The sequence below is a fragment of the Nerophis lumbriciformis genome, linkage group LG07 (genome assembly GCF_033978685.3).
Source record: "Nerophis lumbriciformis linkage group LG07, RoL_Nlum_v2.1, whole genome shotgun sequence".
NCBI classification, from domain to species: Eukaryota; Metazoa; Chordata; class Actinopteri; order Syngnathiformes; family Syngnathidae; genus Nerophis; species Nerophis lumbriciformis.
This window is the reverse complement of record NC_084554.2, coordinates 11,384,408-11,408,185: the sequence shown is the minus strand read 5'-3', so window position 1 is coordinate 11,408,185 and position 23,778 is coordinate 11,384,408. Positions and strand designations below refer to the sequence as shown.

Below are 23,778 nucleotides of genomic sequence, written 5' to 3'. Positions count from 1 at the left end.
TTAGAATATGTTCCCCTAGTGTCCAAATGACTCTAAATTAAGTCTTTGTTACTTAGAATATGTTCCCCTAGTGTCCAAAAAACTCTAAATTAAGTCTTTGTTACTTAGAATATGTTCCCCTAGTGTCCAAAAAACTCTAAATTAAGTCTTTGTTATTTAGAATATGTTCCCTTAGTGTCCAAAAAACTCTAAATTAAGTCTTTGTTACTTAGAATATGTTCCCCTAGTGTCCAAATAACTCTAAACTAAGTCTTTGTTACTTAGAATATGTTCCCCTAGTGTTCAAATAACTCTAAATTAAGTCTTTGTTACTTAGAATATGTTCCCCTAGTGTCCAAAAACCTCCAAATGAAGTCTTTGTTACTTAGAATGTTCCCCTAGTGTCCAAATAACTCTAAATTAAGTCTTTGTTACTTAGAATATGTTCCCCTAGTGTCCAAACAACTCTAAATTAAGTCTTTGTTACTTAGAATATGTTCCCTTAGTGTCCAAAAAACTCTAAACTAAGTCTTTGTTACTTAGAATATGTTCCCCTAGTGTCCAAAAAACTCTAAATTAAGTCTTTGTTACTTAGAATATGTTCCCCTAGTGTCCAAAAAACTCTAAATTAAGTCTTTGTTACTTAGAATATGTTCCCTTAGTGTCCAAAAAACTCTAAATTAAGTCTTTGTTACCGTATTTTTCTGAGTATAAGTCGCACCGGAGTATAAGGCGCACCCGCCGAAAATGCATAATAAAGAAGGAAAAAAACATATTCAGTCGCACTGGAGCCCGACCAAACTATGAAAAAAACTCCGACTTATAGTCCAAAAAATACGGTACTTAGAATATGTTCCCCTAGTGTCCAAATAACTCTAAACTAAGTCTTTGTTACTTACAATATGTTCCCCTAGTGTCCAAAAAACTCTAAATTAAGTCTTTGTTACTTAGAATATGTTCCCCTAGTGTCCAAATAACTCTAAATTAAGTCTTTGTTACTTAGAATATGTTCCCCATGTGTCCAAAAAACTCTAAATTAAGTCTTTGTTACTTAGAATATGTTCCCCTAGTGTCCAAAAAACTCTAAATGAAATCTTTGTTACTTAGAATATGTTCCCCTAGTGTCCAAATAACTCTAAACTAAGTCTTTGTTACTTAGAATATGTTCCCCTAGTGTCCAAATAACTCTAAACTAAGTCTTTGTTACTTAGAATATGTTCCCCTAGTGTCCAAAAAACCCTAAATTAAGTCTTTGTTACTTAGAATATGTTCCCCTTTTGTCCAAATAACTCTAAATTAAGTCTTTTTTACTTAGAATATGTTCCCCTAGTGTCCAAAAAACTCTAAATTAAGTCTTTGTTACTTAGAATATGTTCCCCTAGTGTCCAAATAACTCTAAACTAAGTCTTTGTTACTTAGAATATGTTCCCCTAGTGTCCAAAAAACTCTAAATTAAGTCTTTGTTACTTAGAATATGTTCCCCTAGTGTCCAAATAACTTTAAATTAAGTGTTTATTACTTAGAATATGTTCCCCTAGTGTCCAAAAAACTCTAAACTAAGTCTTTGTTACTTAGACTATGTTCCCCTAGTGTCCAAAAAACTCTAAATTAAGTTTTTGTTACTTAGAATATGTTCCCCTAGTGTCCAAATAACTATAAATTAAGTCTTTGTTACTTAGAATATGTTCCCCCATGTGTCCAAAAAACTCTAAATTAAGTCTTTGTTACTTAGAATATGTTCCCCTAGTGTCCAAAAAACTCTAAACTAAGTCTTTGTTACTTAGAATATGTTCCCCTAGTGTCCAAATAACTGTAACTCAAGTCTTTGTTCCTTAGAATATGTTCCCCTAGTGTCCAAAAAACTCTAAATTAAGTCTTTGTTACAGTATTTTTCGGAGTATAAGTCGCACATGCCAAAAATGCATAATAAAGAAGGAAAAAAACATATATAAGTCGCACTGGAGCCCGGCCAAACTATGAAAAAAACTGTGACTTATAGTCCGAAAAATACGGTACTTAGAATATGTTCCCCTGCTGTCCAAATAACTCTAAATTAAGTCTTTGTTACTTAGAATATGTTCCCCAAGTGTCCAAAAAACTCTAAATTAAGTCTTTGTTACTTAGAATATGTTCCCTTAGTGTCCAAAAAACTCTAAATTAAGTCTTTGTTACTTAGAATATGTTCCCCTAGTGTCCAAAAAACTCTAAATTAAGTCTTTGTTACTTAGAATATGTTCCCCTAGTGTCCAAATAACTCTAAATTAAGTCTTTGTTACTTAGGTTATGTTCCCCGAGTGTCCAAAAAACTCTAAATTAAGTCTTTGTTACTTAGAATATGTTCCCCATACTAAAGTGTTACCAAAAACATATAACTTTGTCTTGAATTTGAAAAAAAAAAAACATTTTATTTTTCACTAAAGAAGGGTTCAGTGAATGCACATATGAAACTGGTGGGGTTTGGTACCTCCAACAAGGTTAAGAACCACTGGTCTAAATGTTACTAAATAGGGCTGGGCGATGTAGACCGCAACCCGTTTGAAAAGAAGAGACAGGCGTGCGCGTGCGTGCCTTTAAAAGGTGTCTGTTGCCAAGCCATGCCTTCACTGTAAATTTGTCGTCTCCGACGGCCGTTCTGTCAGATCCTTTCACCGGATTGAGTTACCTCTGGTTAATGAAGAGGAGGATCAGGTGAAAGTGGTGAGGGGGTCGATGTCTGGTCTACCGCTGCTGCTAATGGCCGTAACAAAGGCATATGAAAAGAAACCGGTATGGCGGTATTGTCTCAAATACATGCCTCGTTACACGATAACTACTGGCCTGGCATGCACATGACACTATTTTATTTTACTCCCTAAAGTAAAGTAACTCAATTATTGACATCTTGTCTAAATGAAAAACGATTGGTAGGAACTACTTTTTCTTCCGCCCAGGTAAGTATACCGTATTTTTTGGACTATAAGGCGCACTTAAAATCCTTTCATTTCTCAAAAATCCGACAGTGCGCCTTATAACCCGGTGCGCCTAATGTACGGAATAATTTCTGGTTGTGCTTACCGACCTCGAAGCAATTTTATTTGGTATATGGTGTAATAATAAGTGTGACCAGTAGATGGCAGTCACACATAAGAGATACGTGTAGACTGCAATATGACTGAAGTAAACAACACCAACATTTTATATGTTCCATTGAAAATATAGAACTTTACACACGGCGCTATAAAATCTATCAAAATGTTTTAGTAGGACTTTGGTAAGCTATGAAGCCGCACCGCTTGATGGATTGTACTGTGCTTCAACATAGGAGTATTATTATGGTGTGTGTATAAGGTAAGACATATTATCTGCCGTTTTGTTTCGCAATATAACGCAAAAGCAACTATTCTTACCTTCGTGGTACCTGCTGATCTGTATTTGGGATCTGCATAAGTCCTGAAAATTTGCGCGCGTCAGTCTTTGCAGTCCGTGTCGATAACCTTCGTCTATTTCTCTATCTTCTTGTTATGTGACATTCATCCTCCGCTGTTGCCATTTTTAATATAAAGTAGTGTAAAGTTCTTACTTATATCTGTCAGTAAACTCGCCATGAAAGCGCTAAAACATACCGGTGTAGTGAGTTTACATTATTCACCCAAGGAACTTTAGTTATTAGAGAGTTCCGGTCGGACGATTTTTCACGGGACACATTTCGAACGTTGTTGTTGTTTTTCGGATGAGGAGATGCTGCTCCGTTATTGATTGAAGTAAAGTCTGAATGTCATTAAAACAGTTAGCGCCATCTTTTGACACTTCTTCCACTCCCGTCCTTGCACGCTACACCGCTACAACAAAGATGACGGGGAGAAGACGCTGTCGAAGGTGAGCCACGTAAATAAGACCGCCCACAAAACGGCGCGTCCTGAAGCGACTGTCAGAAAGCGGCTTGAAGATGATGTGTAAAACATCATCTATGCAACATTTTGACCAAAGAACCAGCATTACATGTTATGTAGACCACAAGGAAGTCTTTTGCATTTAGAAACAAATAATAATAATATGACTCCTTTAATGTGCCTTATAATCCGGTGCGCCTTTTGTATGAAGAAAGGTCGAAAATAGACCATTCGTCGGCAGTGCGTCTTATAATCCGGTGCGCCCTATGGTCCGGAAAATATGCTAATTATTGGCACTATAGTCATCTGGTTTTTATGCTGCCGATTCAGAGGGACGGGCGATATGGCCGAAAAATCAATATCGTGATATAGATTGCAGCCTTCTGCGATAACGATATACTGTATATCACAATATATTAATTGGTGTATAAATGATAATGGAACCTTTTCAAAAGAGGTTACAAAGTGAAGTGAATTATATTTATATAGCGCTTTTCTCTAGTGACCCAAAGCACTTTACATAGTGAAACCCAATATCTAAGCCACATTTTAAACCAGTGTGGGTGGCACTGGGAGCAGGTGGGTAAAGTGTCTTGCCCAAGGACACAACAGCAGTGACTAGGATGGCAGAAGCGGAACCTGCAACCCTCAAGTTGCTGGCACGGCCGCTCTACCAACCGAGCCATACCGCCCCACAAAGGCTTTTAATTGTTTGTGGCCCCTTTGTCTGATATGGCTCCTTCAACGTTCGGGGTTGCCAACCGGCGGGTCTAAATGGGAGAACGTGCATGTTTTTAAGAGCGGGCTGCAGACCCACCTTTTTGATTTGGCTTTTACCTTATTGAAGTCATTCGTATTTTACTTTTTATCGTATTAGTTATACAAGATTTGATTTACTTCTACTTATTTATTATATATTTACTAGAGATGTCCGATAATGGCTTTTTTGTCGATATCCGATATTCCGATATTGTCCAACTCTTAATTACTGATTCCGATATCAACCGATACCGATATATACAGTCGTGGAATTAACACATTATTATGCCTAATTTTCTTGGGATGCCCCGCTGGATGCATTAAACAATGTAACTTTACCATGAATTGATTAACGTGGACCCCGACTTAAACAAGTTGAAAAACTTATTGGGGTGTTACCATTTCGTGGTCAATTGTACGGAATATGTACTGTACTGTGCAATCTACTAATACAAGTTTCAATCAATCAATCAAAAACAAGGTTTACCAAAATAAGAGAACAACTTCAACTCGAGTTATGGAAAAAAATGCCAACATGGCACAAAGTGCATTATTTTTTTTAACATGCCTCAAAACAGCAGCTTGGAATTTGGGCCATGCTCTCCCTGAGATCATCCTGATACCCACTACAACTATGGGAAATACTATACTTTGACTTTCACAGAGTGCATTATTTTTTAATTTTTTTAAACATGCCTCAAAACAACAGCTACAAAAAAAATGAAGGCACACAGCTTCAGTCCAGAGTATACTAGAGCATACTTGCCAACCTTGAGACCTCCAAATTTGGGGGGGGGGGGGGGGGGGGGGTATATTGTAGCGTCTCGGAAGACTTAGTGCTGCAAGGGGTTCTGGGTATTTGTTCTGTTGTGTTTATGTTGTGTTACGGTGCGAATATTCTCCCGAAATGTGTTTGTCATTCTTGTTTGGTGTGGGTTCACAGTGTGGCGCACATTTGTAACAGTGTTAAAGTTGTTTATACGGCCACCCTCAGTGTGACCTGTATGGCTGTTGATCAAGTATGCCTTGCATTCACTTGTGTGTGTGTAAAAGTCGCATATATTATGTGACTGGGCCGGCACGCTGTTTGTATGGAGGAAAAGCGGACGTGACGACAGGGTGTAGAGGACACTAAAGGCAGTGCCTTTAAGGCACGTCCCCAATAATGTGGTCCGGGTGATAATCGGGAGAATGGTTGCCCCGGGAGATTGAAACAGATACCGATAATTTAATTTATGAAAATTAGTAAAATTAACTGTTAAAGGTTAGTACTATTAGTGGACCAGCAGCCCGCTTACGGACTGTATCCCCTGCAGACTGTATTGATATATATTGATATATAATGTAGGAACCAGAATATTAATAACAGAAAGAAACAACCCTTTTGTATGAATGAGTGTGAATGGGGGAGGGAGGTTTTTTGGGTTGGTGGACTAATTGTAAGTGTATCTTGTGTTTTTTAGGTTGATTTAATAAATTTTTTTTAAAAACTATACCGATAATAAAACAACCGATACCGATAATTTTCGATGTTACATTTAAAAGCATTTATCGGCCGATAATATCGGCAGGCCGGTATTATCGGACATCTCTACTTTTTACTGTCTTTTAACTAATTGTAAGTGTATCTTGTGTTTTTTATGTTGATTTAATTAAAACATTTTAAAAAAACGATACCGATAATAAAACAACCGATACCAATAATTTCCGATGTTACATTTTAAAGCATTTTTCGGCCGATAATATCGGCAGGCCGGTATTATCGGACATCTCTACTTTTTACTGTCTTTTAACTAATTGTAAGTGTATCTTGTGTTTTTTATGTTGATTTAATAAAAAAATAAAAACGATACCGATACCGATAATAAAACTTCCGATATTACATTTTAAAGCATTTATCAGCCGATAATATCGTCAGGCCGATATTATCGGACATCTCTACTTTTTACTGTCTTTTTACTAATTGTAAGTGTATCTTGTGTTTTTTATGTTGATTTAATAAAAAAAATTAAACAAAACGATACCTATAATAAAACTACCGATAATTTCCGATGTTACATTTTAAAGCATTTATCGGCCGATAATATCGGCAGGCCGGTATTATCGGACATCTCTACTTTTTACTGTCTTTTAACTAATTGTAAGTGTATCTTGTGTTTTTTATGTTGATTTAATAAAGAAATAAAAACGATACGATAATAAAACAACCGATACCGATAATTTCCGATACTACATTTTAAAGCATTTATCGGCCGATAATATCGGCAGGCCGATGTTATCGGACATCTCTACTTTTTACTGTCTTTTTACTAATTGTAAGTGTATCTTGTGTTTTTTATGTTGATTTAATAAAAAAAATAAAAAACGATACCGATAATAAAACAACCGTTACCGATAATTTCTGATATTACATTTTAAAGCATTAATCGGCCGATAATATCGGCAGGTTGGTATTATCGGACATCTCTACTTTTTACTGTCTTTTAACTAATTGTAAGTGTATCTTGTGTTTTTTATGTTGATTTAATAAAGAAATAAAAACGATACCGATAATAAAACAACCGATACCGATAATTTCCGATACTACATTTTAAAGCATTTATCGGCCGATAATATCGGCAGGCCGATGTTATCGGACATCTCTACTTTTTACTGTCTTTTTACTAATTGTAAGTGTATCTTGTGTTTTTTATGTTGATTTAATTTTTAAAAAAAACGGTACCGATACCGATAATAAAGCAATCGATACTGATAATTTCCGATATTACATTTTAAAGCATTTATCATCTCTAATATTTACTGTATATTCCTTTTATTTTTATCTTTTTTATTTATTTATTTATTTATATTTATATGTCTTACTTGTATTTTATCCTTCATCTCTTCTCATGGTTCTTACTATTTTACAAGTTCTATCGTGTTTACTTTCCAACGTTCCTCAGAGGTTCCTCAGGGATTACCGGCCGTGCTTGTGGGGTCGCTTTTGTGTCAGCGTCCTGGTGGCCATGGTCTGATAACCTCCTGATGCAGATGGGTTTTGTGATAGTGTTTGCTCACATGGCTCCTCTGTACTCAGCCATGCATTCATTTGTTCATAGTTATTTGTGTTTGGTATCTGTGTCTGTGCGTTGCATTTCTTTTATATATGAAAAGCGCTTTATAAATAAAGTTTGATTGATTGATTAATTGATAGATGGACCGTTTTAGAACCCTCAAGCCGAAAAACGTGGTCCAGACAGATAATTATGTCATTTTCGATGACAGGAAAGCAGAAATGTTGCGCAAGCAAAGTGAACTAAAGTGTCCCTGTGCTGGTGGAGAGCTTGACATAGACCTTTTGTGTTTGCCAACGGGTCCGCATTCCATCTTAAGAGGCTGCTGGTATCCTGTGTGTCTGTGTGTATAGGGGGGCAGGGGCGGGGGGTTAGAGTTCTTATCATTTCCTGGGACACTGGGAGTTGTCCTACTGAGCTATCACTATTAAGTGGAAGGCGACACTTGAGTCGTGTTTCATGTGTCTTTTTCAACCACCGTGTTGCCTTGAAATACAGTCTGGTGTGCCATGGGAGATTATGTAATTTTACCTAATTGGGATAAAAAATATTTTCTGCACGCCAGTAATTATAATTCCCAATTAACGTGCCGTTGTTGAGAGGACGGTAGCTACCGTATTTTTCAGAGTATAAGTCGCTCCGGAGTATAAGTCGCACCGGCCGAAAATGCATAATAAAGAAGGAAAAAAAACATATAAGGCGCACTGGAGTATAAGTCGCATTTTTGGGAGAAATTTATTTGATAAAACTCAACACCAAGAATAGACATTTGAAAGGCAATTTAAAATAAATCAAGAATAGTGAACAACAGGCTGAATAAGTGTATGTTATATGAGGCATAAATAACCAACTGGTATGTTAACGTAACATATTATGGTAAGAGTCATTCAAATAACTATAACATATAGAACATGCTATACGTTTACTACGGTCACTCTTAATCGCTAAATCCCATGAAATCTTATACGTCTAGTCTCTTACGTGAATGAGATAAATAATAATATTTGATATTTTACGGTAATGTGTTAATAATTTCACACATAAGTCGCTCCTGAGTATAAGTCGCACACAAAAAACGCGACTTATAGTCCGAAAAATACGGTAATCGCTTTGCCGTGTGAGACGACGATGGTTTGTCATGATCGCAACATGCAGACGACAGCGGGAGGCAGGGTGCAGGTAAAAAGTTGTCTGATGCTTAAACCGAAAACAAACAAAAGGCGAATGCCGCTAAGGAAAGGCATTGAAGCTTAGGCATGGCTATGCAAGACGGAACTAAAACTGAACTGTCAACAAAACACAAAATGCTGGACGACAGCAAAGACTTGCAGCGTGCGGAGCAGACGGCGTCCACAAAGTACATCCGGACATGCCATGACAATCAACAATGTCCCCACAAAGAAGGATAGCGTTGGATAGTCTCGATTGTGAAAACAAAGCAGGTGCGGAGATTGGCGCTCAGGGAAGAAATGAAACTGCAACAGGAAAAGACACCAAAATAGGAGCGCAAGACAAGAACTAAAACACTACACACAGGAAAACAGCAAACAAGTCCAAATAAGTCACGGCGTGATGTGACAGGTGGTGACAGTACACCTACTGAGACAAGAGCTATGCTGGGTTATGGTTTGAATTCATATCCAACAATTGCGAGAAGGACTTTTTACTAGGGATGTCTGATAATGGCTTTTTGCCGATATCCGATATTCCGATATTGTCCAACTCTTAATTACAGATATCGATATCAACCGATACCGCTATATATACAGTGGTGGAATTAACACATTATTATGCCTAATTTGGACAACCAGGTATGGTGAGAATAAGGTCCTTTTATTAAAAACTAATAAAATAAAATAAGATAAATAAATGAAAAACATTTTCTTGAATAAAAAAGAAAGTAAAACAATATAAAAACAGTTACATAGAAACTAGTAATGAATGAAAATGAGTAAAATTAACTGTTAAAGGTTAGTACTATTAGTGGACCAGCAGCACGCTTACGGACTGTATCCCCTGCAGACTGTATTGATATATCAATCAATCATCAATCAATCTTTATTTATATAGCCCTAAATCACAAGTGTCTCAAAGGGCTGCACAAGCCACAACGACATCCTCGGTACAAAGCCCACATACGGGCAAGGAAAACCTCACCCCAGTGGGACGTCGATGTGAATGACTATGAGAAACCTTGGAGAGGACCGCATATGTGGGTAACCCCCCCCCCTCTAGGGGAGACCGAAAGCAATGGATGTCGAGTGGGTCTGACATAATATTGTGAGAGTCCAGTCCATAGTGGATCCAACATAATAGTAAGAGTCCAGTCCATAGTGGGGCCAGCAGGACACCATCCCGAGCGGGATATATATTGATATATAATGTAGGAACCAGAATATTAATAACAGAAAGAAACAACCCTTTTGTGTGAATGAGTGTAAATGGGGGAGGGAGGTTTTTTGGGTTGGTGTACTAATTGTAAGTGTATCTTGTGTTTTTTATGTTGATTTAATAAAAAAATAAAAACGATACCGATACCGATAATAAAACTTCCGATATTACCTTTTAAAGCATTTATCGGCCGATAATATCGGCAGGCCGATATTATCGGACATCTCTACTTTTTACTGTCTTTTAACTAATTGTAAGTGTATCTTGTGTTTTTTTATGTTGATTTAATAAAAAAAAAAACGATACCGATAATAAAACAACCGATACCGATAATTTCCGATACTACATTTTAAAGCATTTATCGGCCGATAATATCGGCAGGCAGATTTTATCGGACATCTCTACTTTTTACTGTCTTTTTACTAATTGTAAATGTATCTTGTGTTTTTTATGTTGATTTAATAAAAAAATAAAAACGATACCGATACCGATAATAAAACTACCGATACCGCTAATTTCCGATATTACATTTTAAAGCATTTTTCGGCCGATAATATCGACAGGCCGGTATTATCGGACATCTCTACTTTTTACTGTCTTTTAACTAATTGTAAGTGTATCTTGTATTTTTTATGTTGATTTAATAAAAAAATAAAAACGATACCAATAATAAAACAACCGATACCGATAATTTCCGATACTACATTTTAAAGCATTTATCGGCCGATAATATCAGCAGGCCGATGTTATCGGACATCTCTACTTTTTACTGTCTTTTTACTAATTGTAAGTGTATCTTGTTTTTTTTATGTTGATTTAATAAAAACATGAAAACGATACCGATACCAATAATTTCCGATATTACATTTTAAAGCATTTATCGGCCGATAATATCAGCAGGCCGATGTTATCGGACATCTCTACTTTTTACTGTCTTTTAACTAATTGTAAGTGTATCTTGTGTTTTTTATGTTGATTTAATAAAAAAATTTAAAAAAAGATACCGATAATAAAACAACCCATAGCGATAATTTCCGATGTTACATTTTAAAGCATTTATCGGCTGATAATATCGCCCTGCCGATATCATCGGACATCTCTACTTTTTACTGTCTTTCTACTAATTGTAAGTGTATCTTGTGTTTTTATGTTGATTTAATAAAAAAAACAAAAAAACGATACCGATAATAAAACAACCGTTACCGATAATTTCCGATATTTCATTTTAAAGCATTTATCGGACATCTCTACTTTTTACTGTCTTTTTACTAATTGTAAGTGTATCTTGTGTTTTTTATGTTGATTTGATTAAAAAAAAATTTTTTAACGATACCGATAATAAAACAACCGATACCGATAATTTCCGATGTTACATTTTAAAGCATTTATCGGCCGATAATATCGGCAGGCCGGTATTATCGGACATCTCTACTTTTTACTGTCTTTTAACTAATTGTAAGTGTATCTTGTGTTTTTTATGTTGATTTAATAAAAAAATAAAAACGATACCGATAATAAAACAACTGATACTGATAATTTCCGATATTACATTTCAAAGCATTTATCGGCCGATAATATCGGACATCTCTACTTTTTACTGTCTTTTTACTAATTGTAAGTGTATCTTGTGTTTTTTATGTTGATTTAATAAAAAAATTAAACAAAACGATACCGATAATAAAACAACCGATACCGATAATTTCCGATGTTACATTTTAAAGCATTTATCGTCCGATAATACCGGCCTGCCGATATTATCGGACATCTCTACTTTTTACTGTCTTTTCACTAATTGTAAGTGTATCTTGTGTTTTTTATGTTGATTTAATAAAAAAAATTTAAAAAACGATACCAATAATAAAACAACCGATACCGATAATTTCCGATGTTACATTTTAAAGCATTTATCGTCCGATAATATCGGCAGGTGGATATTATCGGACATCTCTACTTTTTACTGTCTTTTTACTAATTGTAAGTGTATCTTGTGTTTTTTATGTTGATTTAATAAAAAAATTTTAAAAAGATACCGATAATAAAACAACCGATACCGATAATTTCTGATATTACATTTTAAAGCATTAATCGGCCGATTATATCGGCAGGCCAATATTATCGGACATCTCTACTTTTTACTGTCTTTTTACTAATTGTAAGTGTATCTTGTGTTTTTTATGTTGATTTAATAGAAAAATAAAAACAATACCGATACCGATAATAAAACAACCGATACTGATAATTTCCAATATTACATTTTAAAGCATTTATCGGCCTGCCGATTTTATCGGACATCTCTACTTTGTACTGTCTTTTTACTAATTGTAAGTGTATCTTGTGTTTTTTATGTTGATTTAATAAAAAAATAAAAACAATACCGATACCGATAATAAAACAACCGATACCGATAATTTCCGATATTACATTTTAAAGCATGTATCGGCCTATAATACCGGTAGGCCGATATTATCGGACATCTCTACTTTTTACTGTCTTTTTACTAATTGTAAGTGTATCTTGTGTTTTTTATGTTGATTTAATTAGAACATTTTAAAAAACGATACCGATAATAAAACAACCGATACCGATAATTTCCGATGTTACATTTTAAAGCATTTATCGGCCGATAATATCGGCAGGCCGATAGTATCGGACATCTCTACTTTTTACTGTCTTTTTACTCATTGTAAGTGTATCTTGTGTTTTTTATGTTGATTTAATAAAAAAATTAAAAAAACGATACCGATAATAAAACAACCGATACCGATAATTTCCGATGTTACATTTTAAAGCATGTATCGGCCGATAATACCGGTAGGCCGATATTATCGGACATCTCTACTTTTTACTGTCTTTTTACTAATTGTAAGTGTATCTTGTGTTTTTTATGTTGATTTAATAAGAAAAAAAAACAAAAACGATACCGATAATAAAACAACCGATACCGATAATTTCCGATGTTACATTTTAAAGCATTTATCGGCCGATAATATCGGCAGGCCGATAATATCGGCAGGCCGATAGTATCGGACATCTCTACTTTTTACTGTCGTTTTACTAATTGTAAGTGTTTCTTGTGTTTTTATGTTGATTTAATAAAAATAAAAATAAATAAAAAACGATACCGATAATAAAACAACCGATACCGATAATTTCCGATATTACATTTTAAAGCATTTATCGGCCGACAATATCGGCAGGCCGATATTATCGGACATCTCTACTTTTTACTGTCTTTTTACTAAATGTAAGTGTATCTTGTGTTTTTTATGTTGATTTAATAAAAAAAAATAATAATAATAATAATAAAAACGATACCGATAATAAAACAACCGATACCGATAATTATACATATATAATTATTACATTTTACTGTCAATATCGGCTACTGAGTTTTTGTTTTTTTTACGATTTCTGCTGGTGGTGTGCCTCAGGATTTTTTTTCAATGGAAAAAAAAAGTGCCTTGGCTCAAAAAAGGTTGAAAAACACTGTTCTAAAGGATCTGTAGCGGGGTTGCGGAGCGTATCGGTGGCAGGAAGTCCGCGGTCTCCGTTGATGTGGGGGAGGTATGGTGTCGTCGGCGCGTGCACGTGTGGCGAGCGTGCACGTGTGGCGAGCGTGCACGTGTTTCTATCTCTCCGTGGTGTTTACTTAACCTGTCTGGGCATTCCAAACACCTGTCATCCTCTGGCACGTCTGGCTCTGGCACTGACAGCTTTGTGGGCGTGCCGTCTTCTCTTGCTTTGTTCTCCACTCTAACACACACACACACACACACACACACACATGGAGATTGGTGACTTTTAGATGACTTGAGGGGATAGAAGCTCTGAAAGCCGCTGACATTCTATCCTTTGAACTTCCTGGGCTGACTGGGGCAAGACCTCGCCCTGTGTGTCCCTGTGACTGGTTTTCTTTCTTCTCTCCCGGGCGTGGACTTGCTGACCTTTCTGTAGATAAAGCCTACATGTCCAATAAAAAAAAAAACAGCAGCTGTAAAAACAAATAGGGGTGTTCCAATCCGATATTGATGTCGAATATCGGTCCGAAATTAGCAACAACAAAAAAAGTATCAGAATATATCGGCTTACCTCGAGAGTTGCGCGATATAGACTATAGGCAAGACAACTTTATTTGTGTTGCACTTTTCATACACAAGGCAGACTCAAAGTGCTTCGCAGACAACAAAGTGAAATGAAAGAAAATAAAATCACAAATTAAAATGCAGACAATAAAAATAAAAAAGATTTAAAGATTTAGCTGAAAGCTAAGGTGAACATAAAAGTTTTCAGTCTAGTTTTAAAAGTAGTCAGAGTTGGGGAAAGTCTGACATCTTCAGGAAGTTTATTCCAGCTATTTGTTGCATAGTGACTGATCTCCCTTGATTTGAGTTTACTGGGATTGGTCTCAGAAGATCTTAGTGATCTAGAGGGCTTATATAGTGGGAGCATATCAGTGATATACTTCGGCCCTCGACCATGTAGTGATTTATATGTGAGCAGGAGGATTTCGAAATCAATTCTCTGATGTACAGGGAGCCAATGTAAGGATTTAAAGGGGAACATTATCACAATTTCAGAAGGGTTAAAACCATTAAAAATCAGTTCCCAGTGGCTTATTTTATTTTTCGAAGTTTTTTTCAAAATTTTACCCATCACGCAATATCCCTAAAAAAAAGCTTCAAAGTGCCTGATTTTAACCATCGTTATATACACCCGCCCATTTTCCTGTGACGTCACATAGTGATGCCAATACAAAATGACTTTAAAAGTCTGTAGAGGTTGCCCTCTAGTGGGTTCGACGGAACACCACACTGCCATGAGAGCCCGGATTTCAGGGTACAACACTGTTTTATTTTCATAAGTCGTGCTCGGCTTTTGCCTTCCAGCAAATTGTCTTTTTCCTTAGTCCGTTTCTCTCTCTCTCTCTCTCTCTGGCTCCCACTCCAACTCCAACTGCCGTGTCTCGTTCCGGCTGCTGCTAATAAAGGCGGCATGTGATTCGATAACAAGGCCCACCTGGGCCATCTACTCACCTGCCGCTGTCTTCAAGACCGGTCCTTGCACACCCTGTTCCGCGGCAGGTCCGCGGGCCACGCCCCCCCTCCACAAAGTCGTACTGTATAAAAGTGTTACAATGAAGGCAACACATGATATAAGTGTCTATATTAGCTATATTAGCCTACTATCAAAGGCTGACGCAAATCTTCGTTGACACAAATGTTGTATTTAAATGTTTATTCTACACATTTTTGCAACATTGGGAAATCATTAGTAAAATGGAGGCTTCTCAGAGGGTGAGATAACTCCTGGAAATTACTGGCTTAGAATGGCCAAAGGTATAGATGTGTGTCCCAGTTAAAGGAAACGACAGGCTGTCTTCTTCTAATGGATCTATTACAATCTTTGCAAGCTTGGTAACGTTTGCTGTGGTCTGGAACAACATGGTACACAAACAACTATGCGAAATGCAGCCAATATTACATACAGATAATGTAATATATAAATTATATGCACAGAGGACATAAGTAAAGGAAATTAAATGACCTCAAATATACCTACAATCGAAACATAATGATGCAATATGTACATACAGCTAGCCTAAACAACATGTTAGCATCGATTAGCTTGCAGTAATGAATTGATCAAATATGCCTGATAAGCACTCCAGCAAATCAATAAAATCAACAAAGCTCACTGTGGTGCATTCACGCACAGCACAAAATGTTTGGTGGACAAAATGAGACTTTGGAGGAGTGGCATAAAACACGTCTTTCTGTGGCAGCGTCGGAGGAAGTTGCGCATGTAAACAAAGTACGATGAGTTCATTCTACTAATACAAGTTTCAATCAATCAATCAGTCAGTATAAAAAGTTTGGTTGACAAAGGAGTGGCATAAAACACGTCGGAGAAAGTTGTACATGTAAACAAACTACAGTGAGTTCAAGGACTGCCGGAATTAGTTGGACAAAACTGCGCTCGCCAAATACTCTCATCAGTGAAGCATGTTTAATGTAAACAGTGGGATTTCTAACAATTAGGAAGGTTTGTGTCATATTTGTTCTCCTACAAAACACATATTAAGACAAAATGTACATTTTTACCCCCATCTTTTTCCATTTTCATACATTTTTGTAAAAGCTCCAGGGAGCCTAGGCCGGGGGGTCGGCATGTAAACAAACTACGGTGAGTTCAAGGACTGCCGGAATCAGTAGGGCAAAACTGCGCTCGCCAAATACTCTCATCAGTGAAGCATGTTTAATGTAAACAGTGGGATTTCTAACAATTAGGAAGGTTTGTGTCATGTTTGTCCTCTTACAGAAACCATATTAAAACAAAATATACATTTTTTTACCCCTATCTTTATCCATTTTCATACATTTTTGAAAAAGCTCCAGGGAGTACGATGAGTTCAGGGATCGCTGAAATTAGTGGGACAAAACGGCGCTTGACAAATACTCTCATCAGTGAAGCATGTTTAACATAAACAGTGGCATTTCTAACAATTAGGAAGGTTTATGTCATGTTTGTTCTCTTACAGAAACCATATTAAAACAAAACAAAAAAATGTTTTCTTCATCTTTTTACATTGAAGTCCAGGGAGCCACTAGGGCGGCGCTTAAGACCCCCGACCTAAGACAATGCAACCTTAAGTGTGCATGGCATTAAAAAAAAACCAACCCCACGCATGCAGGAAGTCTCCCATCTATTTTGTGGCCTGTCTTGCCTAACCTTCCTGTTATTGGAGGAGCGTTCAACCTCCCAGCTATATTCCCTCTGGCTGGTCCGTGCAGTCACATGTGTCCAGGTGTGTGTGTGTGTGTGTGTGAGAGGATGATGAGGTCAGCCTTCTGTTCGCCCCGTGAGAGCTCAGACCTCCGCGGAGACACAAAGCGCTCTAATGGTTTTGGGCATGGCCGCTGGTGCTGCATGGGTGTGGTTGGCAGTAACAACACACACACACACACACACACACACACACACACACACACACACTGAATGGTAGTAGCAATCACAGTAGGATGTTGTCTTTTGTCGAGACTAAAAAAGAAGACAGGAAACCCGCGGCCCTTTTTTCGTGACCTAGTTTTGGTGGTCATAATTTTTGCTCGTCAGCACGCTGTTTTTACGCAGCTTTGACTAAGGCGCCGTTTTGTAACCTGAGACGCACCCCCCTGGCCCCCATGACTTCACCTCTGCAGACTTTTGCGAGTACAGTAAGCTGGCCCATGTAGATCAGTGGGTCAAGAGGACTGACGTGCTAATCCTATTATTGAAGCACGCTGACGTCTCCTCTAATCTGCTGCTGCTCCTTTTTGGTCGGGCGGCCTTAATTGAGCGCACCACATTTCCCACAATGCAGCACAACACTGCTTTCAGCTTAACTTGCTTCCGCCGCTAATGAAAATAAATAGAGATGTCCGATAATATCGGCCGATAAATGCTTTAAAATGTAATATCGGAAATGATCGATGTCGGTTCGGAAATTATCGATATCGGTTTCAAAAAGTAAAATGTGTGACTTTTTAAAACGCCGCTGTGTACACGGACATAGGGAGAAGTACAGAGCGCCAATAAACCTTAAAGGCACTGCCTTTGCCTGCCGGTCCAATCACATAATACTTGCGGCTTCTCACACACACACAAGTGAATGCAAATGCATACTTGGTCAACAGCCATACAGGTCACACTGAGGGTGGCCGTATAAACAACTTTAACACTGTTACAAATATGCGCCACACTGTGAACCCACACCAAACAAGAATGACAAACACATTTCGGGAGAACATCCGCACCGTAACACAACATAAACACAACAGGACAAATACCCAGAACCCCTTGCAGCACTAACTCTTCCGGGACGCTACAATATACACCCCCCGCTACCCCCTACAACATTGTAAAATATTAGTACAATGGAGGCTTCTCAGAGGGTGAGATAACTCCTGGAAATGACTGGCTTAGAATGGTAAAATGTATAGATGTGTGTGTCCAAGTTAAAGGTAACGGCAGGCTGTCTTCTTCTAATGGATTTATTACAATCTTTGCAAGCTGGGTAACGTTTGCTGTGGTCTGGAACAACATGGCACACAAACAACTATCAGAAATGCAGCCAATATTACATACAGATAATGTGTCATAAGACATGCAAATATAAATACACAGAGGACATAAGTAAAGGAAATGAAATGAGCTCAAATATAGCTACAAACGAGGCATAATGATGCAATATGTACATACAGCTAGCCTAAATAGCATGTTAGCATCTATTAACTTGCAGTCATGCACTGACCAAATATGCCTGATTAGCACTCCAATAAATCAAATCAAATCAAATCAACTTTATTTATAAAGCACATTTAAAATTTACCACAGGGGTAGCCAAAGTGCTGTACAATGAGCAGGTTAAAAGATAAAACGAGTACCGAGCAAACACAACACAACACAAACAGAACATGATAAAAAATAAATAATTAAAATAGAATTAATAAAAACATAAAAACATAAAAACAGGATCACAGCAGGTGTATTATGGGGCGCCATTGCAGGATGGATATCACTCAGTGTTAAAAGCCATGGAATAAAAGTATGTTTTTAAGAGAGATTTAAAAACAGGAAGAGAGGAGGCTTGTCTAACACTCAGGGGTAGGTCGTTCCAGAGCTTGGGAGCAGCAACGGCGAAAGCTCTGTCACCTCTAAGCTTCAGCCTTGTGTCAGGGACCGTCAACAGCAGCTGATCGGCTGATCTTAAGGATCGGGTGGGGCAGTAAGGCTGAAGGAGGTCGGAGAGATAGGTTGGCGCGAGGTTGTTTAGACATTTAAAAACAAATAAAAGGAGTTTAAAATGTATTCGGTAACGCACAGGGAGCCAGTGAAGGGACGCTAAAATAGGGGTGATGTGCTCACGTCTGCGGGTCTGTGTTAGCAGACGAGCAGCAGAGTTCTGTACGAGCTGCAGGCGGGCGAGGGAGGCCTGGCTAATGCCAACATACAGGGCATTACAGTAATCAAGACGAGTCGAGATAAAAGCGTGGATTAATTTCTCAAGATCATGTCTTGATAAAAGCGGTTTCACTTTCGCTATTTGGCGTAATTGATAAAAGCTTTTTTGAACGACGCTGCTGATTTGTTTTTCGAATTTAAAATCTGAGTCAAACTTTACCCCCAGGTTTGTGACAGAGTCGCTGAGATACGGGGTCAGAGTGCCGAGGTCAACGTTGGGGGAGGGAGAGCGACTTGGACCGAACAACATAACTTCTGTTTTGTCTTCATTTAGGCTCAGGAAGTTAGCTGAAAGCCAGACTTTGATGTCGTGCAGGCAGTCAATAAGACGTTGGACCGTGTTATTTTGTGCCATGGGAAAATAAATCTGGCAATCATCGGCGTAAAAATGAAATGCAATACTGTACTTCCTAAAAATAGAACCAAGGGGGAGAAGGTAAAGCGCAAATAAAATTGGGGCAAGGATTGAACCCTGGGGGACCCCATGTGGTAAAGGAGCTGTGGACGACATAAAACTGTCTACTTTTACACAAAAACTCCTGTCGGTTAGGTACGACCGGAACCAGTTGAGGGCGGCGCCCTTAATGCCCACACAGTTCTCAAGACGAGTGATTAAGGTGGCGTGGTCGACGGTGTCGAACGCAGCAGACAGATCTAAAAGCACCAGGACAACATATTTACCAGAATCAGTGGACAGGAGGATATCGTTAAAAACTTTTAGAAGCGCTGACTCTGTGCTGTGGAGGGCTTTAAAACCGGACTGGAACAGCTCAGTGATACCATTATCCTCTAAGAAGGGCAGCAACTGACTGTAGACAACCTTCTCTAATAAGTCAACAACATCAACAAAGCTCATCTTTGTGCATCCATGCACAGTATAAAAAGTTTGGTGGACAAAATGAGACAAAGGAGTGGCATAAAACACGTTGGATAAAGTTGTACATGTAAACAAACTACGGTGAGTTCAAGGACTGCCGGAATTAGTAGGGACAAAACTGTGCTTGCCAAATACTCTCATCAGTGAAGCATGTTTAATACAAACAGTGGCATTTCTAACAATTAGGAAGGTTTGTGTCATGTTTGTCCTCTTACAGAAACCATATTAAAACAAAATATACATTTTTACCCCCATCTTTTTCCATTTCCATACATTTTTAAAAAAGCTCCAGGGAGCCTAGGCCGGGGGGTCGGCATGTAAACAAACCACGGTGAGTTCAAAGACTGCCGGAATTAGTTGGACAAAACTGCTCGCCAAATACTCTCATCAGTGAAACATGTTTAATGTAAACAGTGGGATTTCTAACAATTAGGAAGGTTTGTGTCATGTTTGTCCTCTTACAGAAACCATATTAAAACAAAATATACATGTTTACCCCCATCTTTATCCATTTTCATACATTTTTGAAAAAGCTCCAGAGAGCCTAGGCCGGGGGTTGCCGAACCCTGGCCTAGGTATAGTTCCATTTTACCATGAATTGATTAACGTGGACCCCGACTTAAACAAGTTGAAAAACATATTCGGGTGTTACCATTTAGTGGTCAATTGTACGGAATATATACTGTACTGTGCAATCTACTAATAAAAGTTTCAATCAATCAATCAATCAAAATCCAGATAATGTGTCATGAGACATGCAAATATTAATTAAATACACAGAGGACATAAGTAAAGGAAATGAAATGAGCTCAAATATAGCTACAAACGAGGCATAATGATGCAATATGTACATACAGCTAGCCTAAATAGCATGTTAGCATCAATTAGCTTGCAGTCATGCACTGACCAAATATGCCTGATTAGCACTCCAACAAGTCAATATCATCACAGTATAAAACATTTGGTTGACAAAATGAGACAAAGGAGTGGCATAAAACACGTCGGATAAAGTTGTACATGTAAACAAACTACGGTGAGTTCAAGGACTGCCGGAATTAGTTGGACAAAACTGTGCTCGCCAAATACTCTCATCAGTGAAGCATGTTTAATGTAAACAGTGGCATTTCTAACAATTAGGAAAGTTTGTGTCATGTTTGTCCTCTTACAAAAAACATATTAAGACAATATATACATTTTTACCCCCATCTTTTTCCATTTTCATACATTTTTGAAAAAGCTCCAGGGAGCCTAGGCCGGGGGGTCGGCATGTAAACAAACTATGGTGAGTTCAAGGACTGCCGGAATTAGTTGGACATATCTGCGCTCGCCAAATACTCTCATCAGTGAAGCATGTTTAATATAAACAGTGGGATTTCTAACAATTAGGAATGTTTGTGTCATGTTTGTCCTTCTACAGAAACCATATTAAAACAAAATATACATTTTTACCCCCATCTTTATCCATTTTCATACATTTTTGGAAAAGCTCCAGAGAGCCTAGGCCGGGGGTTGCCGACCCCTGGCCTAGATATAGTTCCATTTTACCATGAATTGATTAACGTGGACCCTGACTTAAACAAGTTGAAAAACATATTCGGGTGTTACCATTTAGTGGTCAATTGTACGGAATATGTACTGTACTGTGCAATCTACCGTATTTTTCGGAGTATAAGTCGCTCTGGAGTATAAGTCGCACCGGCCGAAAATGCATAATAAAGAAGGAAAAAAACATATATAAGTCACACTGGAGTATAAGTCGCATTTTTTGGGGAAATGTATTTGATAAAAGCCAACACCAAGAATAGACATTTGAAAGGCAATTTAAAATAAATAAAGAATAGTGAACAACAGGCTGAATAAGTGTACGTTATATGAGGCATAAATAACCAACTGAGAACGTGCCTGGTATGTTAACGTAACATATTATGGTAAGAGTCAGTCAAGTAACTATAACATATAGAACATGCTATACGTTTACCAAACAATCTGTCTTTTCTAATAGCTAAATCCCATGACATCTTATACGTCTAGTCCAGAAATCCGGATTTCGGTGCCACTCGCAGAAAACTCCCGGGATTAATATTCTCCGATTTTCACCCTAATAATAATAATAAGGGCGTGCCATGATGGTACAGCATTTAGCACCCTGTACAATCTGTACAAACTGCGTGCCAGCTCAGTTTTTTTCTACTTACACACGTAAGTGACAGCAAGGCATACTTAGTCAACAGCCACACAGGTTACACTGACGGTGGCCATATAAAACAACTTTAACACTCTTACTAATAATGCGCCACACTTTGAACCAAAACCAAACAAGAATGACAAACACATTTAGGGAGAACATCTGCACCTTAACACAACATAAACACAACAGAACAAATACCCAGAATCTCATGCAGCCCTGACTCTTCCGGGCTACATTATACACCCCTGCGACCACCAAACCCCGCCCCCACCCCAACCCTGCTCCCCCACACATTGATATTTTACGGTAATGTGTTAATAATTTCATACATAAGTCGCTCCTGAGTATAAGTCGCACCCCCGGCTAAACTATGAAAAAAACTGCGACTTATAGTCGGAAAAATACGGTACTAACAATAGACTCAATCAATCAATCAATCAAACCAAATATGGTGGGGTTAAAGTCGTGTGTCTTCTTCCCCGCAGTGTCGTCATGCATCACCACCTACAAGAAGACCCCTCCCCCTATCCCGCCGCGGACCACCCCGTCCAAGCCCTTCATCTCCATCACGGCCCAAAGCAGCACCGAGTCGGCCCAGGACGCCTACATGGACGGCGGGGTCGGCCCCCACAAGGGCCTGGGCTCCCAGCCGGGCCTGTCCAACTCCACCGAGAGCATCGACAGCATGAAGGCGCTCACGGCGGCCATCGAGGCGGCCAACGCTCAGGTGCACGGCCCCGCCAGCCAGCACGTCACCAACAGCACCGCCACCACCGACAGCAAGGCACAGAGGGAGGCGCTCCGCAAGTGCCTCTCCATCGGGATCCAGGTTTGGACTTTGGTCATTCTCTCTCCTGGGTTCTATACACCTGCTGATTCACCGCGGGCCTCTCCCTGTAGGTGGAGCCAGAGGAAGGCGAGCAAACTGAGGAGCAGTCCAAGTTCCACTCCATCGGAATTCAAGTGGAAGACGAACAATGGTGAGTGCAAAGACAACGGTAGGAGGGGCTTGAATGGACACAGGGAGTTTTTGTTGCGTCCCGCAGCAGCTGTCCCAGTTGACTGGAGGTTGGCGTCAGGACACCCCCCTCCCCCTCCGTTCCCCCCTTTTTTCCTCAAGAAAGTCGGCCCCATATGACAGCTGGGCTCAGAGGATGTGCTGCAGGGGGGTCTTGACAGCCATCTGTTGCTGCAGTCGTCGCCATTCTGCCGACCCTCGGATGCAACCACGCACCGCTTTTACTGCTAACCGGGATTAGAGACGTCGCGGTTATTTAACGGCAACGGCTACACTGCACCGTCTGTTTCAATGAACGGACATTATGCTGCGACGTTATGTTTGGCACAGAACAAAGTACCAGCAACGCACGCGCTTACCGTATTTTCCCCGACTATAAGGCGTACTTAAAATCCTTTTTTTCCCTCTAAACTCGCCTAATGTACGGAATAATTCTGGTTTTGCTTACCGACCTCGAAGCTATTTTACAAACCCCGTTTCCATATGAGTTGGGAAATTTGCAAATACAATGATTTGCAAATCATTTTCAACCCATATTCAATTGAATGCACTACAAAGACAAGATATTTGATGTTCAAACTCATAAACTTTATTTTTTTTTGCAAATAATAATTAACTTAGAATTTCATGGCTGCAACACGTGA

The 23,778-nt window shown here is 38.6% G+C and overlaps 1 protein-coding gene across 2 annotated transcripts in view; it reads left to right on the top strand.

The window, feature by feature from the left end:
* Positions 1-23,778, top strand: part of dlgap1b (discs, large (Drosophila) homolog-associated protein 1b) — a 327,908-nt gene that overhangs the window by 281,385 nt on the left and 22,745 nt on the right. For both annotated transcript variants that reach the window (XM_061965826.1, XM_061965825.1), the window contains exons 7-8: positions 22,602-22,945; positions 23,017-23,096. In XM_061965826.1, the coding sequence (XP_061821810.1) occupies positions 22,602-22,945; positions 23,017-23,096 (424 nt within the window). The remainder of the gene's footprint in view (positions 1-22,601; positions 22,946-23,016; positions 23,097-23,778) is intronic.